This window comes from Corvus cornix, chromosome 2, assembly GCF_000738735.6.
Source record: "Corvus cornix cornix isolate S_Up_H32 chromosome 2, ASM73873v5, whole genome shotgun sequence".
In the NCBI taxonomy this organism is placed as follows: Eukaryota; Metazoa; Chordata; class Aves; order Passeriformes; family Corvidae; genus Corvus; species Corvus cornix.
The window spans coordinates 91,562,480-91,582,933 of record NC_046333.1 but is presented as its reverse complement, the minus strand read 5'-3'; the positions used below and the strand labels follow the sequence as shown (position 1 = coordinate 91,582,933).

General features: G+C 40.5%; 1 protein-coding gene across 3 annotated transcripts in view; it reads right to left on the bottom strand.

Moving 5' to 3' along the window:
* Positions 1–20,454, bottom strand: part of GABBR2 (gamma-aminobutyric acid type B receptor subunit 2) — a 469,148-nt gene that overhangs the window by 11,892 nt on the left and 436,802 nt on the right. For all 3 annotated transcript variants that reach the window (XM_039548719.1, XM_019282587.3, XM_039548720.1), the window contains 3 exons: positions 14,678–14,902; positions 8,173–8,355; positions 6,101–6,230 (listed from right to left, as the gene is read on the bottom strand). In XM_039548719.1, the coding sequence (XP_039404653.1) occupies positions 6,101–6,230; positions 8,173–8,355; positions 14,678–14,902 (538 nt within the window). The remainder of the gene's footprint in view (positions 1–6,100; positions 6,231–8,172; positions 8,356–14,677; positions 14,903–20,454) is intronic.

Here is a 20,454-nt window from a genome sequence, read left to right as displayed (position 1 = left end):
TTTAGAAAACTAGTTTTATATACCTGAGCAACTGAAAGAAAATAAATTAAGGGCAGTGGTAAACATTTGATTTCCCAGTTTCCCCTGTAGAGTGTAGCAGTGTTTTTGGTACTTTCCCATCTTCTCCTCTGTCCATTAAGTATGCTGCATGGAAAATGCCCTTCATTCTCAGGGTACTGTCTGCCACTGCAGATCCTACCCAGTAAGTTGCACCGGGATGATGTAACGACCTTCTAAACTGAAATTACATTAGCCAGAAGCACCTTCTAAATAATTTTCACTTTTGTAGACCTCAAACCGGAACTCAGAAATCTGGATAAGTGATGCCTGAGCACTTTCCATTCAGAAAGCTGTCGGGAAAAAAGACAAATACATCTCAAGGGCCGCACAGAGCACTCAGCAGTGGGCTCATTATAAAACAAAGCTTGCTGCTGGTGGTCGGTGAGAGACAGAAGGTTTTAGCTCAGGACCTTTGTCTACCTGTAGCAAAGAAACAGCTTCCGTTTACAAAGCTCTGAGCTGCAAAAGCACACCCACGCAGGCTGCCGAGGGGCTCAGCGAGGAGGTCACTGCTCCCAGCTGCTCTCCTCTCCCTCTGTCAGGGGTCACCTATAATCTGCAACCTCGTGCTGCCAAAATTACCTGGGCAGGCTTAAACGCACCGTGCGTTTTAACAACTCTCATTCAGCTGCAGGCAGAAAGCACCAGGTTTCTGAAGCACTGATGATGCTTCAGTTTTTTTCCATGGAGTTTAGAAAACATATTTTTTTAACTAGAAGATTGTTTTGTTGATGTTTGTACACTGCAGCTTTATTGAACATCTTCATCATTACCCTTTACTGGCAATATTCCTCTGATGGCTTAGAACTGGATGGCAGAACTATTCTTTATCCAATATCTTCCAATTCTATTGTTGTTTCTCTTTGCTAGAAAGCATATTTTGTGCTCCACAAAGAAGCAAGTGTGGTTTAATAAAGACTTATAAGATCTGGCAGAGATAATTTTGCTGATTTACTAAGGAGCTTAGGAAACTTTAAATCTAGAGGTAGATTTTTAAAACCTGCTGTAATTTTCCCCAGTTCTGTTGTTTGGACTGTGAAACATGACTAGGCAGTCTCTGTTTTTCATGTGAATAGGATGTAAAGAAAGTAAGCTGAAAGGAAAAATTAAAATGATCACATCGTCTGCTGGGTAATCAGAAAAAAACTTCTCCTAAAGGAAGCACACTGCACTGGCAATCTAAATTATAACTTCTAATAGTTATGTTTTGAGAGAGGAAGATTTTTTAAAAAGAAAAGCCAGCAAGATTCTGCTCTGATTTATACTACTTTAAATCAGAAGAAATTACCTTTACTACAAATTCATTTCTGTGCAAGAAAGGGCAGGTACTGAACCTCTGACAGCTTGGTCTCCCTTTTGAAATAGAAACAAGCTCCAGGACTGAATCCATTTGTTAGGCTTCATAGAAACTAGCATACATATCGCTATATACCTCTATAAAGAAAGGAACTATATCCTTGCTTCAAAACAGCATCCCTTTAAAGGAGTTATTTCTGAAAGCCCTTACCTTTGAATCTATTTTTCAATCTCAAGCTTAATGCTTGAATCGCATGAACTTCATAGAAATGATATTTCCCCCATCTATCACAGATGAATTCTGTTTTGCTTCGCATTTGTGAGCAACATGCCTTTGAAATCTGTTTTCCTTTGAGCTGCTTTTACATGGGGAAAAAACTAACACTAGGAAACATCGGAGTGGGGTGACAAGTGGTAGGCATATTTGACACGTAAATGAATGCTCCCAGCCTGTTTACAGCAATGAGTAAAGACTGCTTTCTGGCTTAAAACAAAGTTTTCTGAGCAAGGAAGGGCGCCTGTAGAGAAAGAACCTGCAAAAAGGGTTTGTTCATAAGGGGCGACTGCGGCAAGGCTGTCTCTTTCTTCTCATGTACTTCCCATAGAATGGCCTAATTTCCCTAATATGCTACTCTGAAATATACTAGCCAAGGTAGAAATTGAGGGAGGTTGTTCTCCAGGATTTCTTCTGAGCTTTGCTTTATAAGAAACACTTGTAATCCATGATTTTGTGAATTATTTCACATGGAAATAATTTCATGTATTAAAACATCAAAAAGAAGTCAAGTAGAGTAAGATAGTAAGATTCCAAGTGTAGCAAAATTATCCAGCCCCCCACCCCCAAACCACACAATATCTTTCCTCTGTCTATTTGTCTCTTCAGGAGCTTTTAACTCTGCAGGAACTTGCACAGCAGAAATAAATTCCACCTTCACAAACTCTCTCCTGTCTGACACACTGACATGGGTGCAAGGAGCCCTTTTGGGAAGCTCTGGTTTGTGTCCATTTTAGGACATTTCTTCCCTGGAACTGTGTGGAACTTTTCTGGAACTTCCTCTTTACACAACATCACACTTGAAGCACTTGTCCTCCTTTTTTCCAAATGCCAGCCTGGAAAACGCTGCTGTGCCTCCAAGCCTGACTGCTCCTGCTGAACGGCTCTGTCAGTGACAGAGACGGCCCGAGCCAAGCCTGGCCTCCCCCACACCCCATCCCTGCCTCAAACCCAGCCTAGCGTGTGGCTCTGCCGCTCCAGCAAGGCCACCAGATCTCACAAATGCCAGGGGAGAAGTTAATGTTGCCCTGGGCACAGAGCTGAGGTCACTAGCAGGCACAGTGACTCAGTCATGTGAGGAATGTATCAAATGAAGTTAATGGTATGCCCTTTTAAATGCGGCTGGGGAGACCATTCGAAGTCCCAGAGCCACAGTCTGTGGAGCATGCTGAAAAGTGCTTGACCACACAAAGCTCTGTAGCAGTGCAGCTAAAAAGCCTGCATTAAAAGAAAGCAATCAAGCCATAAACCACAAATCACATTTTCCTAATTGCTTTTCTTACATAGCCAATTGCTGTAGATGTCTCAGGAACATTATGCATTTGTGAACAAGAGATGAGTGTTTCAGATAATATCTCTCTTTAAATGAGGTGTACTGAAATGTGCTGTAAAGAAGGAGTCCCTGTGCCAGCAAAGGGCTCCTGGAATACACCAGGAGCTATTGCTGTTAATAACTAACCAAGAATCCCAAAGTTATGAAACACTGCCTGAGGTGAGGTAGATATAGGAGTTCACAGCTGCCTCTACCTATTTTGGCTAAAGTAATTTAACTTTTGTATCCTAAATCCATATGTTTGATGTAAATGAGGGGGGTGGGGAAGGAAAAGATGAATCAAATAACCTCCTTTGGCACTTGGTTATAGGAGTTAGGATTTTTAACTCTGGGCAATTTTTACAGATCAGAAACCTACTGAAGTGTACTATGACATTAAAGTTTGATTAGGGCTTGCTTGAGATGCATTGCCTAAATCCCACATTATGATCTGTTCTGTGAAGAGCAGTGCCCTGAGTTTGTGTAAGCAATAGCAATGGGGTTACACTACATGGCATTCTCTGTGCGAGCTCTTCCAGAACAGCAAGGTGTTTTATAAAAACAAGTGACATAGAAATGAACCACAAAGCGAATGTGGCACATTATCTCCTATGATTTTTAGCTCCAAGTCAGCTGCTGTTTTGAGCCTCTCTCTTTACTGTCCCATTCCTACTCTCCCAGCTCACATTTTTCACAAGATTAAGGAAACCTCATCATCACCTCAAAACCAATGTTGGACGGGCTTCCCCAGTTGCACAGTGGGGATGAGAGAGATGGTCACTTCTAGGTCATGCTAATAGATTATTTACAATTCTGAAACTTCTTCACTCAAGTACCACCAGGGATGCATACTTTCAAGGTTCTGTACTTTCCTTTCCTGAAAGTTCATGAAATGCACAGCTACAGAAAGCATAGTCATGTCATTCAGAGTTAGCTTTCCTGTAGCCGTAAGGGCCAGAATTTTTTTAAGTACCATTTAAGCGATGTTTGTTTGAATCTGCACAGAAGCAGCAGTGACTCAGCAGCATGAATTCTCCAAAGCCTTGTTATTTTGATTGGAATGGCAAATTTATATTAAGCACATAGGTTGACTTTTGGGAATGGATGCGGTGAGACAAACAGAAAAGAGATTCAGACATGTAGCTAAGGGACAGGGAAATGTGGAAAGAGAAGGAGCAGAAGAAATGGAATTGGAGGGACAGAAAAGGCTAGCAAGGGTTGTTGATCACGGTGGCTCAGAGCCTGGAAGTATGAATATTTAATGTCACTTGTGTCAGAATCGGGATACACTGTAATGTACATGTGTGGAGTATTTGCCACCAGGTGTGGGACCAAGCTTCAAACACCTGCTGCAAATTAGGAGCCAGGTCTTCCTCATTCCCAGTGAATGGATGCTCTAATCTTTCCATATAAAGTTGGCCAAGGAAGAACATCTTTCTCCACCTGTCCCAACTTTTGTGTGGAGCTTTATGTGGTAGGTCTATTGAGAAAATTGTGTCCAGAAACTTCAGTATGCCGAATATCTACCCTGTTAATCCCAATAATACATAGTTCCAAGCTACTCTGCATATTAATACTCCATACTTAGCCTCCATACAGATGATTTTAAATATGCACCCCACAGCAGAAGTGTAAAAGCTAGGGAACTGCACTGGGGGAAAATTAGGAACAGAGACAATCTTGGATGCTGCTGCTTCAAGCAGCAATTAGGCATCGATATCTTTTGTATACATAGACACAAGAGAATGCAGAAAGGTTATATTTTATCCTTGATTTCTTTGCCAGCCTCCTACTGCTAATGGAGTGCATCTTGCTGTGGGAAGCATCCATCCTAAATTTATACCCAGTGTATTTCTTGAGAATCATTTTTTGTTCCTCATACCCAAACTCAGATGGGCATTTGGCACAATGCAATGTATCTTTTCTGCTTGAAATATTATTCATGATTTATCATTTTTCCTGGAGCATCTGACATGAGAGGAACATTCTATGTGTTCCTTTCAAACTGCTCATCCCACTCACTGATGTTAGTTCTTGCTCCTGATCTCAGCCCAATAATCACACGCCTCCAGCAGCTATTTACGTTTTCCTTTTCCTCCTTTCCCCTCTTCTGTTTTTTTTTTTTTTACTTTTAGAAAGGACACTGGGAACTCTCCTTCTTTTTTCTTTTTGCCACAAGTTATACAACCCAGTGTATACCCAGCCTAAAACAAAAGGCGCAAGAAAATGTAACCTTATCCCACCAAAATTTCAATACACTTCAAAGACATATGTGGTCTGTTGCTGTTGTTCTAAAATTATTCTTCAAGTTTATTCACAGGAGTAACTTCTGTCCCACTTAGCCAAGCTTATGGTGCCACATCAATAAGAAGCTGGAGCCTTGCAGTGTAACAAACACGCAAATCTGCAACTTACAAACACAGAGCAGATAGTTTTTCACACACTATAGTAATATTCAGCTGTACAAAGCTATTTGCCAGAAGTCACAAAGTACATCCATTCCAGGTCAGAAATGGAAGGTGGGTGTCCTGGCTTCCACTTTTATTGCGCTATGCACCAGATTTTATTGCTTCCCAAAAAGCAAAATGGCTCTAATGGAAGCAATTCTCTTGCATGTAGTTCTTCAGGGAGCCATGCAAGAGACACAGGAGAAACAACTTAGGAATATTATAGTTGTCATGAAATCCTTTTTTATCAGTTCCTAGGGAAGAATTTTCATACATGAGCGCCTTCAGTTCTGCATTTAGAATCCAAATCAGCACTGAAATATTTACATGCTTCTCTTTTACATGCTTGATAGCAGTGTCCAAAAGCAGGATTTCAGCATCCTAGTCAGGCAAGCACATATTAAACTGGGCTTAAAATTCTGTGACTTTCCTCTCTCCATGCAGCACAGAAAACTTGACTTCTGAACACAAGTACACTTCTAAAATTTTCCCACTTCACCATGTGTATTAAAATAGAAGACATACATATAGAAATAACTACTCAGTGGGTACTATGTAGCTTATTATGTGAATCTGCATACTCTCTGTAATTAAACCAAAATATTTAAAGCTCTGTCTTACCAAGGTCTGAGTGCTCTGAAACCATTTCAATGAGATTGCTGTTCTAAAGTTTGGCAGGTTAAGCTACTAATGGATTTTACTAACACTCACCTTTGCTGTCTGTGAAGTTCCGTATACTAAGAATGTCATTAAGGTCCTGATAGTGGTTCTGCTTAATGTATGTTGTTTTCTCAGGAGTGTCCTGAAGTTGCATTGTGACCTCTTCCAAGTCTTTGTCCAGCTGCAAAACAAAGAGAGTACAAATCCTTCAAAATTCAAGAGTCCTTGCTTCAGGTATGTGCACTGAGGCGTAGCTTTCTATAATTAGACTGGAAGGCAGGTGGTAATGCAATTACTACACTGTGGCAAATACAGTCTTCTCATAGCACTACTACACTACCTCTAAAAATAATGCTACAAGTAACAAATTTTGTTCAACTGTGATATTGCACACAGGGTATAGGAGAGAAATAAGCTTTAGTAGTTGACAGTAGAAGCAATTCAGGTGTACTGACAAATGAGAAAGATACGAGCATTAGAAAGCCCAGTCTGAAAACCTCTCAACTATTTATTATCTACATGTAAAATTGTGGCATACATAGCTGTAACCACTTCATCCATCAAATTATCGAACGCACAGCAGGATATAAGGGAACTATGGCACGTCCAGTCATGTGAGTGACTGCAGTCAACTCTACCAAGAATGCTTTACTTTTAGCACTGAGCAGAGCACAGAGTGCTCTCCTCAAGGGGTAACTTGTTCTACAAGTTGTCTATAGCCCCAATTGAAAATTACAGGAAACAAGCTTCATAACCCTCTTTGTGAACAGTTGTGCAGGATGTGGTGCCAGAGTATGTCCCACTCACTACCAGCTTAACCGAATTTTTAAAGTGCTGAATTAACTTTATGTTGCTCCTTATGGAACTGAGGCATAGCAACTCAAACTAGATGAGACAGAGATGTAGCTGCTTGCCATGGTAAGGCATGTTCCAAATCCCCTTGACAATGAAATGGATTTGGGCCTACTGGTTCTGGGAATTTAATCTATTTAAGCAAAGTCCAAAAGAAATAGGCAGGGCCCTGCGAGCACTAATGTGGCTGCTCTGACTAGCCTTACCTCTGCTCATCATCATGAACCTTGCGAAGCACAGGCTGAGATCTTGTGTTAGGAGGCTTAGTAGAAAAAACTACAGTAGAGTACAGGAACAGAGATAGCCAGCAGGGCCTTCATTAAAAATGTCAAGGCTCTCACATGAAAGGGCCAAAGCTGGCAAAGCTGAACTAAATTTCTTTAACAAGGTAGAGATAACTTTTACTTTTGGACTCTCTGGTAGCCTGAGTAAATACCTTTTAGTTACCTAGGCAATTGTCATTACTTAAGATCTGGACAAAGAAATAACTGTTGTAATAAAATACTTTTTCTTCAAGGTATAAGAATACAGACTGGACAAGAACAGGTTAATTTCTTTAAGATATGATCAGTGATGGTTATCTTGTCTCAAAAATTGTTCAAGACTGGTTTGTCATCGTTTCAGGTCTACTGAGCAAGGATGGACATAACTATAACTGTACCTGCTATAGCTCTGATGGAATTCATGTCCTCCAAATACTCAGCCTTTCCCTCAGTAGGTACTGAAGAAACTTCACCACCTTTGTGCCAAAAGGGTCAGCTCACACTTTCATAAAAGTCTTTTTCTACCTTAAGAAAATACGTAATTCTGTTTCATGGAAGATGTAAAAATCTGTCTAGCAAGTTTTGGAGCAAACTCTCAAAGAGGCTGAGAAATAACAGCAAAAGCAGTCTCAGAACTCAGCCATAAACAGGAACAAAGACAGCCCTTAAGAGCCCCTGGGGCTGCGGATCGCTCTTATGCTTGTTTGTAAAGGTTACACTTCTGGAGCTGTGGAGCTCAGCATGTCCATGTGAAACAAGAGGGCAATTGGCCTGTCACAAAATAATAGGGCAAGTTTCATTTTGCTAAGGCACATTTTCATTTTATCACACCTGCTACACATTTGCTGTACTAGTTAGCAAACCATATAAATTGTCTCTTTCCTATTATTACTATGGGGAAAGTTAACTTTTTTCTCTAAAAAGTAGTCAGCATTAAGGAGATTGCATAATTGCAACAAAAAACAATGAAAAATAAAGTGCCTAGGCAGTACATGCAGTAAAAAATACCTCTGTAATTTTCATTCTCAAGCGGTGATTCTCTGACTGCAATCCTTCTAGTCGAGATGTGCTGGCCTGATTGACGCTGGTGACTGATGTTGATGTTTTTGAATCTTCTTTCTTTTGATTTTGAGTGAACTGAAACCGTCTGTTCTGTGTGGCTGCATCTGGATTTGTTCGCAGTGTGATGAGCTGAAAGGTTGAAAAGCCTTAAGAAATCCTGTTTTATTTTTGCAGCTATTTATTTTGTATCTCAAAATACTGAAAGGCAAACCAAGAGCTCCTTTTTGACTTTCAAGTATAAAACTCTGGAAAGTGAGCTCTGCTTGCCATGTGCACTACTTGAGATGATTTCTGAATAACTTTATAGAATAGGTTGAATGAAAATGATTATGAGAAGGGAAGTGTTAAAAAAATTAGGAAAAAAACTCATTCAAAATATATTTATCTGTATTTTAAATATATTAAAATATATTTTAATATTCTATAAAATGTATTTTTCTCCTTCACTGACATGTTTATACTTTAAAAGAATATGTTCCTTCTTCAAGAAAAAAACAACCCACCAACCCCTTCCCTTCCCAAGTACAGTTCCATCTGAAATTTCTCCTTTCCTACTGTTACAAATAACACTCAAGCAGAGAGAGACATGAAGCAGGAGTATTAACAGAGAGAACTCATGGGAGATTGCACTCTGGAGATAACAGAAACTTAATTAGTTTTTAGTGACCCAAAATAAACCAAATCTGTTCGAACAAATTAAATAAGCCAGTTAAAAAAAAAAGTTAACCTTAAACATATTTAATTTAAGCAAATGTAAGTAAAATTTAACACTCGGTGACAATGTGAAAATATCACCTCGACATGAGGAGAGAAAGCTACTGCTGTTTGGCAAGGGGGAGAGAGATTCTCCGATTACTCTGGAGAATACAAAATTTATGTTACTTGCCAAGCAGCATACATATATATTTGTATACAGACAAAGCTGAAGGAGCTCCCTGCCCTGAGAGGATAGACATGGAATCATAAATCCAGAGGTGTTGAATTATCTGAAAAGAGAGAACAGGCAATCATTCTGTATGTACAGCTCACCCAGATTTTGTGGTATAACTGCATTTCGGAATTGATTCCTCTTGTTTTAAAGAGCATGGCATTGTTCTGCAGCTCTGGTGGCATGAAGTAAGGCCCTACCTTCTGATTGAGAGAGGTATGACTGCTTAGACTCTGAAGAATGTGGTCCCTGGCATGTATTTACAGACCAAGGCTGCAGATTGGGATGATGCTTGCAGATAATATACTTAATTTTTCAGGTGGTAAAGTAGATGGAGAAGGCTAAGGTGCTCTGTGTCTTCTTCACCTTAGTCTTTTCTGGTAAAACTTGCCCTCAGAAATTCCACACCTCTAAAGTAATTGAATACATCAAGTTCAGCCAGCCTGATAAATTGTATGCCTGAGGATTAAGGGAACTGGTCCATGTCATCATGAGGCCACTCTCAGTCTTTTGGAAGATGATGTTGATTTGGAGCAGTTTTTGAGGATTGGAAGAAAGGAAATGTCACAGCTGTGCTCAGGAGATGTGAGAGAAGAATTTGGGGAAATGCCTCCTTGCCACCTTCACCTGAAAGAAAATGCTGCCTGACCAACCTGACTTACAGCTTTCTTCAGTGAGATGTCTGGGCTGGTAGATGAGAGTAGAGAGTTATTTTTCTTGACTTAAGCAAAGATTTAACACTATCTCCCAGAGCATCCTCATGGTTAAACTGACAAAATAGTGATTGGACAAGAGGCCACTGAAGTGGATTCAAATTAGGCTGAACTGACAGGCTTAGAGGATTGTGGTAGCCAGTCACTAGTGCTGTTCCTCAGTCTAGAAGGAAATGGGTCTGGGCCAACAAGAATCTCCTGAAGCTAGGCAAAGGGAAATACTAAGTCCTGCTCTTGAGGAGAAATAAACCCCAAGCACCTACCCAAACAGCATGAGGGGTGTTTGCCTGGAAAGTAGTTTTCCAGTAAAGGCAATGGGAATTGTGGTGGAACATAAGCCAACACTACCCTGGGCCAACGGAGGTGATCCTTCCTTTCTACTTGGCCTGGCAAGGGCACACCTGGGATGTTGTGTCCAAGTTTGGAGTCCCCAGAGCAAGAGAGAGATAGGTGTAGTAAAGAAAGCCCAGAGAAGGGCCACAAAGGTGCTGAAGATGATCACAGCCCTTAGGATAGAAGTAGAGACTGATTATTTAGCCTTGAGATGGAAGACATTGGGGGGTGACATTATTCATGTGTATCCAATATATGATGGAAGAGAGTAAGGAGGATGGAGCCAGACTCTTCTCAATGATGTCCAGTGAAAGGGAGGGGGACACAAGCTGAAAAACCAGAATTTTCACTTAAACATCAGAAAAACTTTTCCTATTGTGAGTGTGGTCAAATGCTGGTAGAGATACTCAGAGGAGTTGGGAAGTATTCCTCTGGAGATAACCAAGAGCCAACTGCTTAAGGCCCTGGGTATCTTGCTGTAGCTGAGCCTTCTCAGAAGGAAGTGTCTTCAGTCTCACAATTCCTTGTTTCAAATTAGGCTGGTTGTAATGACTGCTGTGTCTAAGTCCCAGACAAAAAAACTACATGAAAATGAAGTTAAAGGTGAAGAATGTTAATTACAAAGCTTCTGAAAGCAGCAGGCCGAAGTGTTAAAAGTTCTGCAATTTGATGTGGTCTAAGTTCAAACTGAATATAAGATAGAAGTACTGCCACTGAATCATCTTCACCTGGGATTTTACAGCTAAAGATTGCATGTTTTGAAACAGGGACATGCTGTAATGAATTCATTCACATGGTGTGGATTAGATTGAAAAGTCCATGAGAAATATTGTTGGCTCATGTGGTACAAAGAATGGGGTTAGATGAGCTTTTAAATTTTTTTTTTCTGACCATAAAGTCAGTGGAGCTTATATCTTGCTGTCTTACATCTGTGCAGTTTCAATTTTCACAAACGGTCAATGTTGAGTATCCACAGAGCCAGTTCCAAATAGGCATCAAATGCTACCAACACAGAAGATGAATGTTTTAATCCCTAGAATTGGTTTTGCCTTGCTGCTCTGAAGGAAACTGGATAAGAATTAGTGTGTTAATGCCATTGCAGCCAGAAATGGTATGCAATTGCTGGGTGACTACAAGTGAGCCCAGTGTTCTGTCTCAAAATGGATGGAGTAGAAAAAATGAAAGGACATGGAAGCTTCATAAATATGGATAAGCTTGTGACAATTACTTCATGAAGAGACAATGCATATTAGGATTTCTTCTTTTAAAGAAGTGAAGAATATGCTGAAAAGTACTATAGATATCTTGGTCCTTAAAAAGGTAATTAGACATAGCTGTTAATTTCTAGCAGGAAAAATACGTATAATACATGTTTGAATTCTGCAGATAACTTCTACAAGATATGCTTGATTGTGGAAATCTACAATAGTTGTAACAATATTTGGAAAGTTTTTGATCAGATAACAAGAATGTCTGCAGTTAATGCAGTATAACGATGCAGTATAATGCTATCAACATTTGTACCTTTAAACCGAAAGGGTAATGAACATTTTTTCCCCTGATCTGTCTCACTCTGCTATGGGATTTTCCTCATGTTTTTTTCTAGGCACTTGCTACTGAACAAAATAGCAGTGGACGAAATGGACATTTAACTGGAGAAGTATAGTAATTGCCGTGTTATAAGTAAATAAGATTAGTAGAGCTGACAAGAAGGAAGGGGAAAATGTCATGTTTCATTCCCTAGTGTGTCTACATCGTTGAGTAGTTGCCTATTCAGATTCATAAAAAAGCTGTGGAGTAAAATTGAATTTCAGCACTGTTGACCCAGGAGACTGCTGAAGATTAGTTAAAAGGAATGCACTTTACTCGGTATAGCAGAGAAGTAGTGGCACTCACCTGGCTCAGAACCACATTACTGCTTGCATCTGTCTGGTCAGTTTAATAAATGAGAAAGTGCAGTCGTCCAGGTCTTCATTTTCATCCCCTGTGCCTGATGAGCAACAGGCTTTAGTATTCACCAACAATCCTCCTGTGTCACTAAGATTGTACTAATTTACGACATACTTGATTAAGGGGAGAGATTTGGTGCCTGTCTCACACTGACATCTTACCTACATGTACAAACTAGGTAGTGCTGGATATAATTGTCTGTGGGGTCCAGACAAGCTATTGTGCAACCTGTGCTGGAGCAGGCTGAGGGGAGAGTGCTTGCCAGCCATCCTGCTGTGACTGTGGCACAGCACAGCGAGAGGCGATGTAGGACAATATATATGAGTGCTAGAAGAACTCTCCAGCTGTGAAAGCACTCACATGGGCATTGGAAGTGCTGCATTCCAGCCCCTGCTTCAACATCTTTCTTTTGTACCTTATCCAGTGATGAATTTTATTGCTAAATAGCTAAGCATTTGGAAACCTGACACTATGTGAAAAGAATTTAAGTACTTCATGCTAGGAGGCTATGGTTCATGTTTGTATTTTGAGTAAAAAAGAACTGAGAGGAAAAATGAGGGTAGGGTAATTGGGGTTTAGAAGAAGATCAGAGGAAGGGGTTAAAAAAGGAATCAGAAAAGTCATTTCAGAGCCTGTGACAAGAGAAGAGAAGAGAAGGATGGGCAAAGGAGCATGAAAGCAAAGGGGCAAAGAGCATGGACAGCATTAATGATTCTCTTTGAAGAGAGTTCTGACATTCTGTAGAGGTATTTTTGGCACCAGAGTTTTAATATGCATTTTCATAGAGCTTACCCACTTAAATCTAGTGTGTTTCAAAGTACACTCTATTGCTGTGTTTGTGAATGTTCCCTCAATTTAGAACAAAGTTGTGATTCTTCCCTAAGATACAGAACAAAAATATGACTATACATGTCTGTATGGCTTTTTAATATTTGAGAAATGAATTGCAGAACTTGCAAAAACATCCTGTTTAGTCAGTCCTGGAGAACAAATTACTTTTCTTTTGTTTGCAGATCATAAATCAGCTTCTGTTGCTAGTCTGTGCCTCTAATTTCTTTCAGTGATTGCGCTTTGAGATAAGTTCATCAGCTTGTTTCTTTTGCACACACAGTTCTTGGCCCCCCAGTAGATGAGATGCCCCTAAGCACCAGAATCTACTGACTAAAATTTGCTCAATACATTGATTGAATATGGTCCAATAAAGAGCCACAAACTTCTTATAAATACTCACTTGAAAAATCTAAAAACAGATTTGAGAGGCAAAAAGACCTACATTTTGCCTTGCAAATGTTTCAGACATCCAACTGCATATGCATCTAATTTGGGATAATAAGCTATGTTTACACAAGCCACTTAAAATGAACACAATTGAACATTTTACTTCAAAACATCAAATGCATTCCCTAGTACTTGAGGCTTTGCTAAAGTAAGTTTATGTAAAAATCAGTTTTCCCTTCATTCAAGATCTGTCTTATTCATGTCTAAAGCCTAACTCTACAAGGGAACTGATTAAGTTCCACCCTTCTGCAGGTAAGTATCTTCTCGATTCTTCCAACAAGGCACAATGAACCTGTCCTCAGAGCCCAAAAGAGCAAAAGGAAATGAAAGCACGTGCCTCCCAGTCTGTGCTTCACTTAGTCCTTTAATATACCCATTAACAAATATAACTTCAGTGTCAGCATTTGCAGCATACATACAGTTTTCCTCTGAGGTGCTGACAAAGCCTATTGTACCACCATAAACAAATACTTAGAGATTTAAACTCAATTTATCTCATATCATGCTAGTGAACTAAAAAAGATCTCACTATTTTGTAGGTATAGAAACAGAGATCTTGATTATCTTGCTTAGGGTATGTAAGAATCTTAGAATATCCTGGGAAGGGACCCATTGGGATCATTGAAGTCCAGCTCCTGGCCCTGCGCAGGAACACCCCAAGAGTCACACAGAATGCCTGAGAGCATTGTCCAAATGCTTCTTGAATTCTGTCAGGCTGGTGCTGTGACCACTTCCCTGGGTATCCCTTTCCAGTGCCCAACTACCCTCTGGGTGAAGAACCTTTTCCTAGTATCCAACCTAAAACTCCCCAGGGACAGCATTATGCCATTCCTTTGGTAGCTGTAAATGGTCACCAAAGAGAAGAGAGAAAAGACAAAATGTGGCAGAGTAGACAACAGGACCTGTTCCCCCTGAATCTCCACTTATATTCCCACTCTTTCCAAAAATTTCCTGAAAGCTGGAAAGAGAGACTATTCCATTGAAACTACAGAAAACAACTTTTGTTTCCCCAGTCACAATTTCAGTAAAAATATAGACATTAGAAGCTGATGTATTCACACTTTCTCCAAAATGTCATGAAGATTTGTTTCTCCTTCAGGGTCCGGAGACAAGAGTTTATAGATGGGCTTGGTCAAGAATTCATACATATCTCCTGAACTTGAAAAGGTAATAAACACCTACATATTACATCATAATTACAAAACAGCAGGAAAAAAAATCCATATTCATGCAAAACAAATTCACCTACCTTAGGTACAAACACAAGGCAGAGAGTAATGGTGCTGCAGAATATTATGACTAAAGCAACGATGCAGAACTGCACATTGGGTTGGTCCCGAGTAAGGAATGAAACAGCAGCACCAATAATGCACATGATCCCCACGTTGTACACACTCATTCCGATATACTTGCTGTCATTCAAAGCAGGAATGCTGACATTCCGTGTCTCCCAGGCGAGGAAACACCCGAATAACTGAAATGGTAAAAGAAGGAGAAAACATGATAATTATAAGAGGAATTGGCTGTCATCCAGAAAAAGCACTAGTTTAAAACAGATGTGTTTTCCAACTTGACAACTATGGGTTATATTACAATTCAGAGATATACACCTACCTTTTGCTTAATATCTAATTACCTGTGGGATTTGTTTTGCTCACTAGGACAGATTCCGACTCTAACAAGAAAAATGTGAAACTTAAAATTAGTCTGATTGAAACAAATTTCTCTAAATGGTATGGTTATCTTTATTTTATATTTTTAATAATTTTAAAGACAGTCCTTCTGTTTCTTTTCAAGGATTCCAGTAAAGATATAATGTGCATTGTTCTTTTAGCTATTTTTAGCAGCTGTTCTCAATATACTCTTATCAATCCAGCCATTCATTACATGATTATCACCTACATTAATAAGCAGCAGTGCCAAGATGTGTCCCATGAGAGATAAATATACAATGCAGAAAGTGTCACCCGAGTTGTTCAGATTACAATTATAATGTCTTTTATTATAGTGGGAGTTGGTAATGGCCTTTCAATTGCAGTTGTCTAATGATTTCTGGCATGAAACATTCTTGTGGCAATTTTTTGTTTGCTTTTTTCCTTCGGTGTATTTTTAAGCTTTAGCCCCTTTGTTATTTGCAAGATGCTTTTGCAATTCAGCAGGGGAAAGCCTTTAGTGGAAGGAAGCCATCTCCATCCCTCGAAATTTAATTAGATTTTTCTGCAACGTGAACTGCTGCAAACAATTATTTTCTTCCTCTTGCATTCCTCAGAGAAGTCCTGGCAATGCAGTAAAACCCTAAACGAACTCAAGATGCTGTAAATAGGTAACCCACCCTACAGTCTAGGCAAAGCCCCGTAGGATTGTATGGTGCCTTGGGAAGCATGACAGAGAGCAGATGGTATTGGATGAAAGGAAAAGACAGAGAGAAGAACTATCACTAAGGTCCAAGGCATGGTTTCTATGTTTTCTAGCTTTTTTTCTGATCACAGTGCAGGGACAGACAAGAAGGAGAAAGAGCAAAGGTGCATTCCCATTGACCTTAGTAGCCTTCCTCCCAGACCATCACATTTGTCCACTGCCATATCATGAAGATAATATTCTCTTTCATATAACTCCAATTTATGTGCAATCCAGGAAATTGGAGGTCAATGATGATGCCATTTGGGGGATTAATTGCAGTTGTCTAGTATAATTTACCTTCTATTTTTCTGGTTTTTTTTTTCCTATGGCAAATAACCTGGACTAGAAGAACAGTGCTGCCAGACAAACAAAAGAGAGCAGGCAAGTGACAGAGTGATGTTTGTTCTACAGACTTGGGTTTCAACTGTAGTAACACCTGGACACCAGTAACTGCAAATTTCCTTGATTATTTGCTTAGTTTTTATCTCAAATAACAATGGCAACAAAGCCAACCACTTGTGATTCAGCTATTTTGCACTCCCACAGGCACTTGCAGGCTGCAGCCACCTACCCACTCACCCAGGCACTTCCAATCAGGACTTGCTGCTGAACTGCCAGCCCTGCCCTCCCTGAGCTTGTCTGCTGGCTTATTTCATTCTCTTGCCTGCAGCACATGTCACCCTGCCACATGTTCATGGGCAGCGCTGGCTGGGAGGCTTTGGCAGATTAGGCATCTACTCTCAGCCCATGGAGTGTGGCAGGCTGCTGGGGCTGCGCAGTCCAGGCACGGGATGTGGAATCACTTGCTCACCCACTTTCCAGTGCTGCCATCACTGCTGCAATCCCTGTCAAGATACACTGACACAGGTGGCCCTTCCCAGCAACAGCAGCAGTAGTTGCCCTGGCAATCCTTACCCAAGTCCTTTTCAGCAACATTCCCACCTTATTTCTCTCCACACTACTTCAGGAGATGGTCCTCTCCTAGGGCACTCCATTGCCTCATTGTTGGAGTCCTGCCTCTTCAGTTTAACCCATCTCCTTTAGTAGGACTAGAGCCCACACCTCACTCTGGCCCATTGCCTCTTCTCCTCACCTTCCCAGCAGCCTAAGATTTGCAGGAAGAGCAGTAGTGGCTGCTGCAGGCAGAGCACAGCAAGGGGATGCTCTTAAGGGGTCTGTAGACAGCTACCTGGGTCAGCAAGGGGTCTTGGCCATTCAGGGAGGGCAGCCGAGGTGTGTGAGCCCATTATCAGGCTTTGTGCCAGAGCAACAGCTCATCCTCTGATACATTTTCAGAGCCCTTCTGCTAAACAAGGCAGTACCTCCAATGGGGAAGGGTGCAGGCAGCACTCCTTTGCTGTTGGGTCTGGCATGTGCACAGGCAGAGCAGGAATGTACAGACTCCATTACAGGCTCAGCAGAAGCAAATTGTCACTATATTCACCTGGATGTGTTGGGGGGACATACAGTGGTGGTACCTTTTTTTAGGGTACACACCTGTTCCTTCCAGACACCCCATCATCTCAGGGGTTGCCTGTTGTCCACTCCCTGCACTCTTGGTGCTGCACAGCTCAGTTCTGTTGGAAATTTACATTTTGCCAGCCCATGAACTGACAAACAGGCTGGTCTGGGCCTGTTTTGAGGGGTAGAAGGAATCCTTATCTGTATTTCTGCATCGCATTTTTAAAGGCATGAGACCCTGATTAACGATGGAGAAGATTTCTATCTTCTCCGACTATGGTTAATTATTAATGAGATTTTTAGGGCTGTAGGTCATCCCTCACTCTCGTCCACTTCCCCCAGTATGAACAGACTCCATTCCAAAAGCATTATTCTGGGAATACAGCCAACATACTTACATGAGCACTTATTACAAATAATGGGGATGAATTTATAGCTGAGGTGGTTATAAAATGATCTAAAATATCAATTATAATGGAAAAAAGATCGTTTGGAGTGTTGTGGTGGTTACGGTTTGGCCCATTCTCATTTATAATTGAGAACAGCATGGGAAACTGTTAAATATCTTTGAGATGAAAGGAAGATATGTACTTATTTATACGATAACTAAAGAAAGGGAGAGACTCTTGCAGCAAGTGGGTTTCCCCAGAATTAAGCACTGTAAATCTGAGAGCATTGTTTTTAATTTTTGTTAGCATTTGGGGTAAAATGCTTGCCTCAGGAAGAGAGATTTCCTTTTCTAGAAGTCACAGCTCATCTCTGAGACTCAAACATGGATAAAAGCTGAGAGTTTTCTGCATCCTGCTGCCAGTGCAGTGGTGATTGCAGAGGTGCTCCTTGTTTGCCTGGTACAGATGCCTGCAGGGCTCCATGGGGTTGGTAAGGTTTCTCCTCTGAGATAAAGACTTCCTGAGGGAACACGATGCTTTGGTTTCCCTCCATCTGCCCTTCTTATTTTCCTCCTTCCTGAGGCTCAAACAATATGCACACATGAAAGATTCAGTTTTATGACAGTAAAAATTCTGTAAATCCCTTGGTAAAATCCTGTAAAGTGGCTCAGTTGAGGAATGGGATGCAGATATTGCTAGTGAAGGGTCCCGATTTCTGTGATTCCTTGACAACTTTTGAATATGAAACTTGGGAGCTACAGTTAAAAACACAGACTCATAGTACCTAGTTCAGCTCCACTTTACTCCTGGTACCTAAACTTTAAACATTCATCTTCCCCAGATAAGAAAATTACATTTCAAATTATGCTTGGGGGCCCCTAATTCTGGAGACTGCTGTGGAATTTAAGGACTATTTGATATTTAAGACTGCCTGCCGGGATTTGCAATGCAGCTGTCTTTCCTCCTCCAGGGCTCAAGCTGGTAAAGGCTTCTCAGACTGTCTACTGGCTTGGGCCCCACACAGAATACAGCAGCAGCCATCTTCATTCAAGACATTGATGCTGGCGATGACCATTGTGTAGCTTCATGTTTGGAGGACACGGCACAATTCTAAGTTTTGCCTGAGATGTGCTCCCTAACTCCAGAGCACAGTCTGGCTCCAGAAGGAGCACCTGAACTTCTTTCAGAGCTGTCGAATTTTATGTAATGAGAAAGTGACTGTCTTAATTAATTGGGCACTTGCATGGGATGTTAGTTCTGATCTCTGCTGAGAATTTTGATTAACCAGTCTTTAGAGAAGGCATGCATGAATACGCATTGGGATGGAGGCAGGCAGCTCTTAGCAGTGCTAATGTGCTGGATTTGGAGAGGTGTAGGACACATCTGTCCCCACTGTTTTATACCAGCTCACTTAGGCAGCTCCTTGCTGGCAGTTACAATTCCCATCCCGAGGCTTCTGATGGACCCCACGCATCTCCAAATAACTCGGGGCTATATGTTCTCCTATAGGAAATAGTTGTATAAAATTTAAGGACACATCAGCCTACTAACAAGTCTAATGGACTAATTTTAGTCTTTTTTGGATCTCGACCAATGACACTGTGAATGCAGCTAGGAACTGCAGTATAGTTCCTACACTGTCAGTCATGAACGTAAAGCCTTCTTCAATTTTGGTGGTCTAATAAATACACACATCTTCTTGATGTATAAAGTGCCATAAAATATTGGTTTGGATTTTCTCAGAAGATATGGGCAGCTGTACAGGCAGGGTTGGTTTGTTTTGCCTTTTGTTTGAGGGTAGGCAGCTTCCATTTGACACTGATTTAGAGTGTCTTTGCAACTGTTGGTATGGTAGGTTTAGGCTGTGTTGTCAGTGCACCCAAAAAGGCTGTGAGAAAACCACTGCATACATTTGGGAAAAACAGTATCTGAAGACAACAGGATTGTATCACTGTGATTAAAGATAGAATAGTGGTCACTAGGAGAAATCTGTATTATAATGTTAGAAGCATAACAGGTGTATGGAGAATATAATACTTGTGTTTTCAGAATTTTACAGGCAAACTTTAATTTTAAAGAAACTTATACTGACCAAATTTTGATAGCTGTTTGTAGCTGAAGTATTGGAAAACATTTAACACTTTTTTTTAAAACTCTACCAGCTAGTTAATTTTAAATCTTGTTCATGAGAATTACTGCTAAACACAGTAACAATTTCTTAGATCCACAACATAAATAGATACAACCAAGTGCCTAATTTGCTATTGGATTGCACAGACTGTCACATGACAGGAAGGAAATTATTTATTCACCTCCATGGTACTGCCTTTAAACCATTTTTTATATGTTTCATTTCAAAGTCATGTCAGCTTAGGTTAGGAAAGAAAGATAAAGAAACTTAGGAAAGAAAGATAAAGAAACTTATACTGAAGATATCTGAGAAGAGCAAAGAAATACCAGAGGAAAAATCTCCAATCTTGTCAGAAGTCATGCTTGCCAATAACTAGGGAATATGGTTTTGGAAAGATTATATATTGGACCAGGCTGCAGCTTTGCAGCTAGTTGCTGTATTGTAGTAGCACTGACCCTACTCACTTGTGGATTGTAGCCCTGCTCTGCCATATAAAAAAATAAAATGAAGCCTTTTCTTTAAAGATTTAACATTGGGAGATTTTTGTTTGTTTTGGTTTTGTTTTTTTCTAGCTAGATTAGTGTGAGATTTCCCCTCCTGGCCACCTTAAACCAAGGCAGTTCTGGACTCTGGCCTGTAAAGACC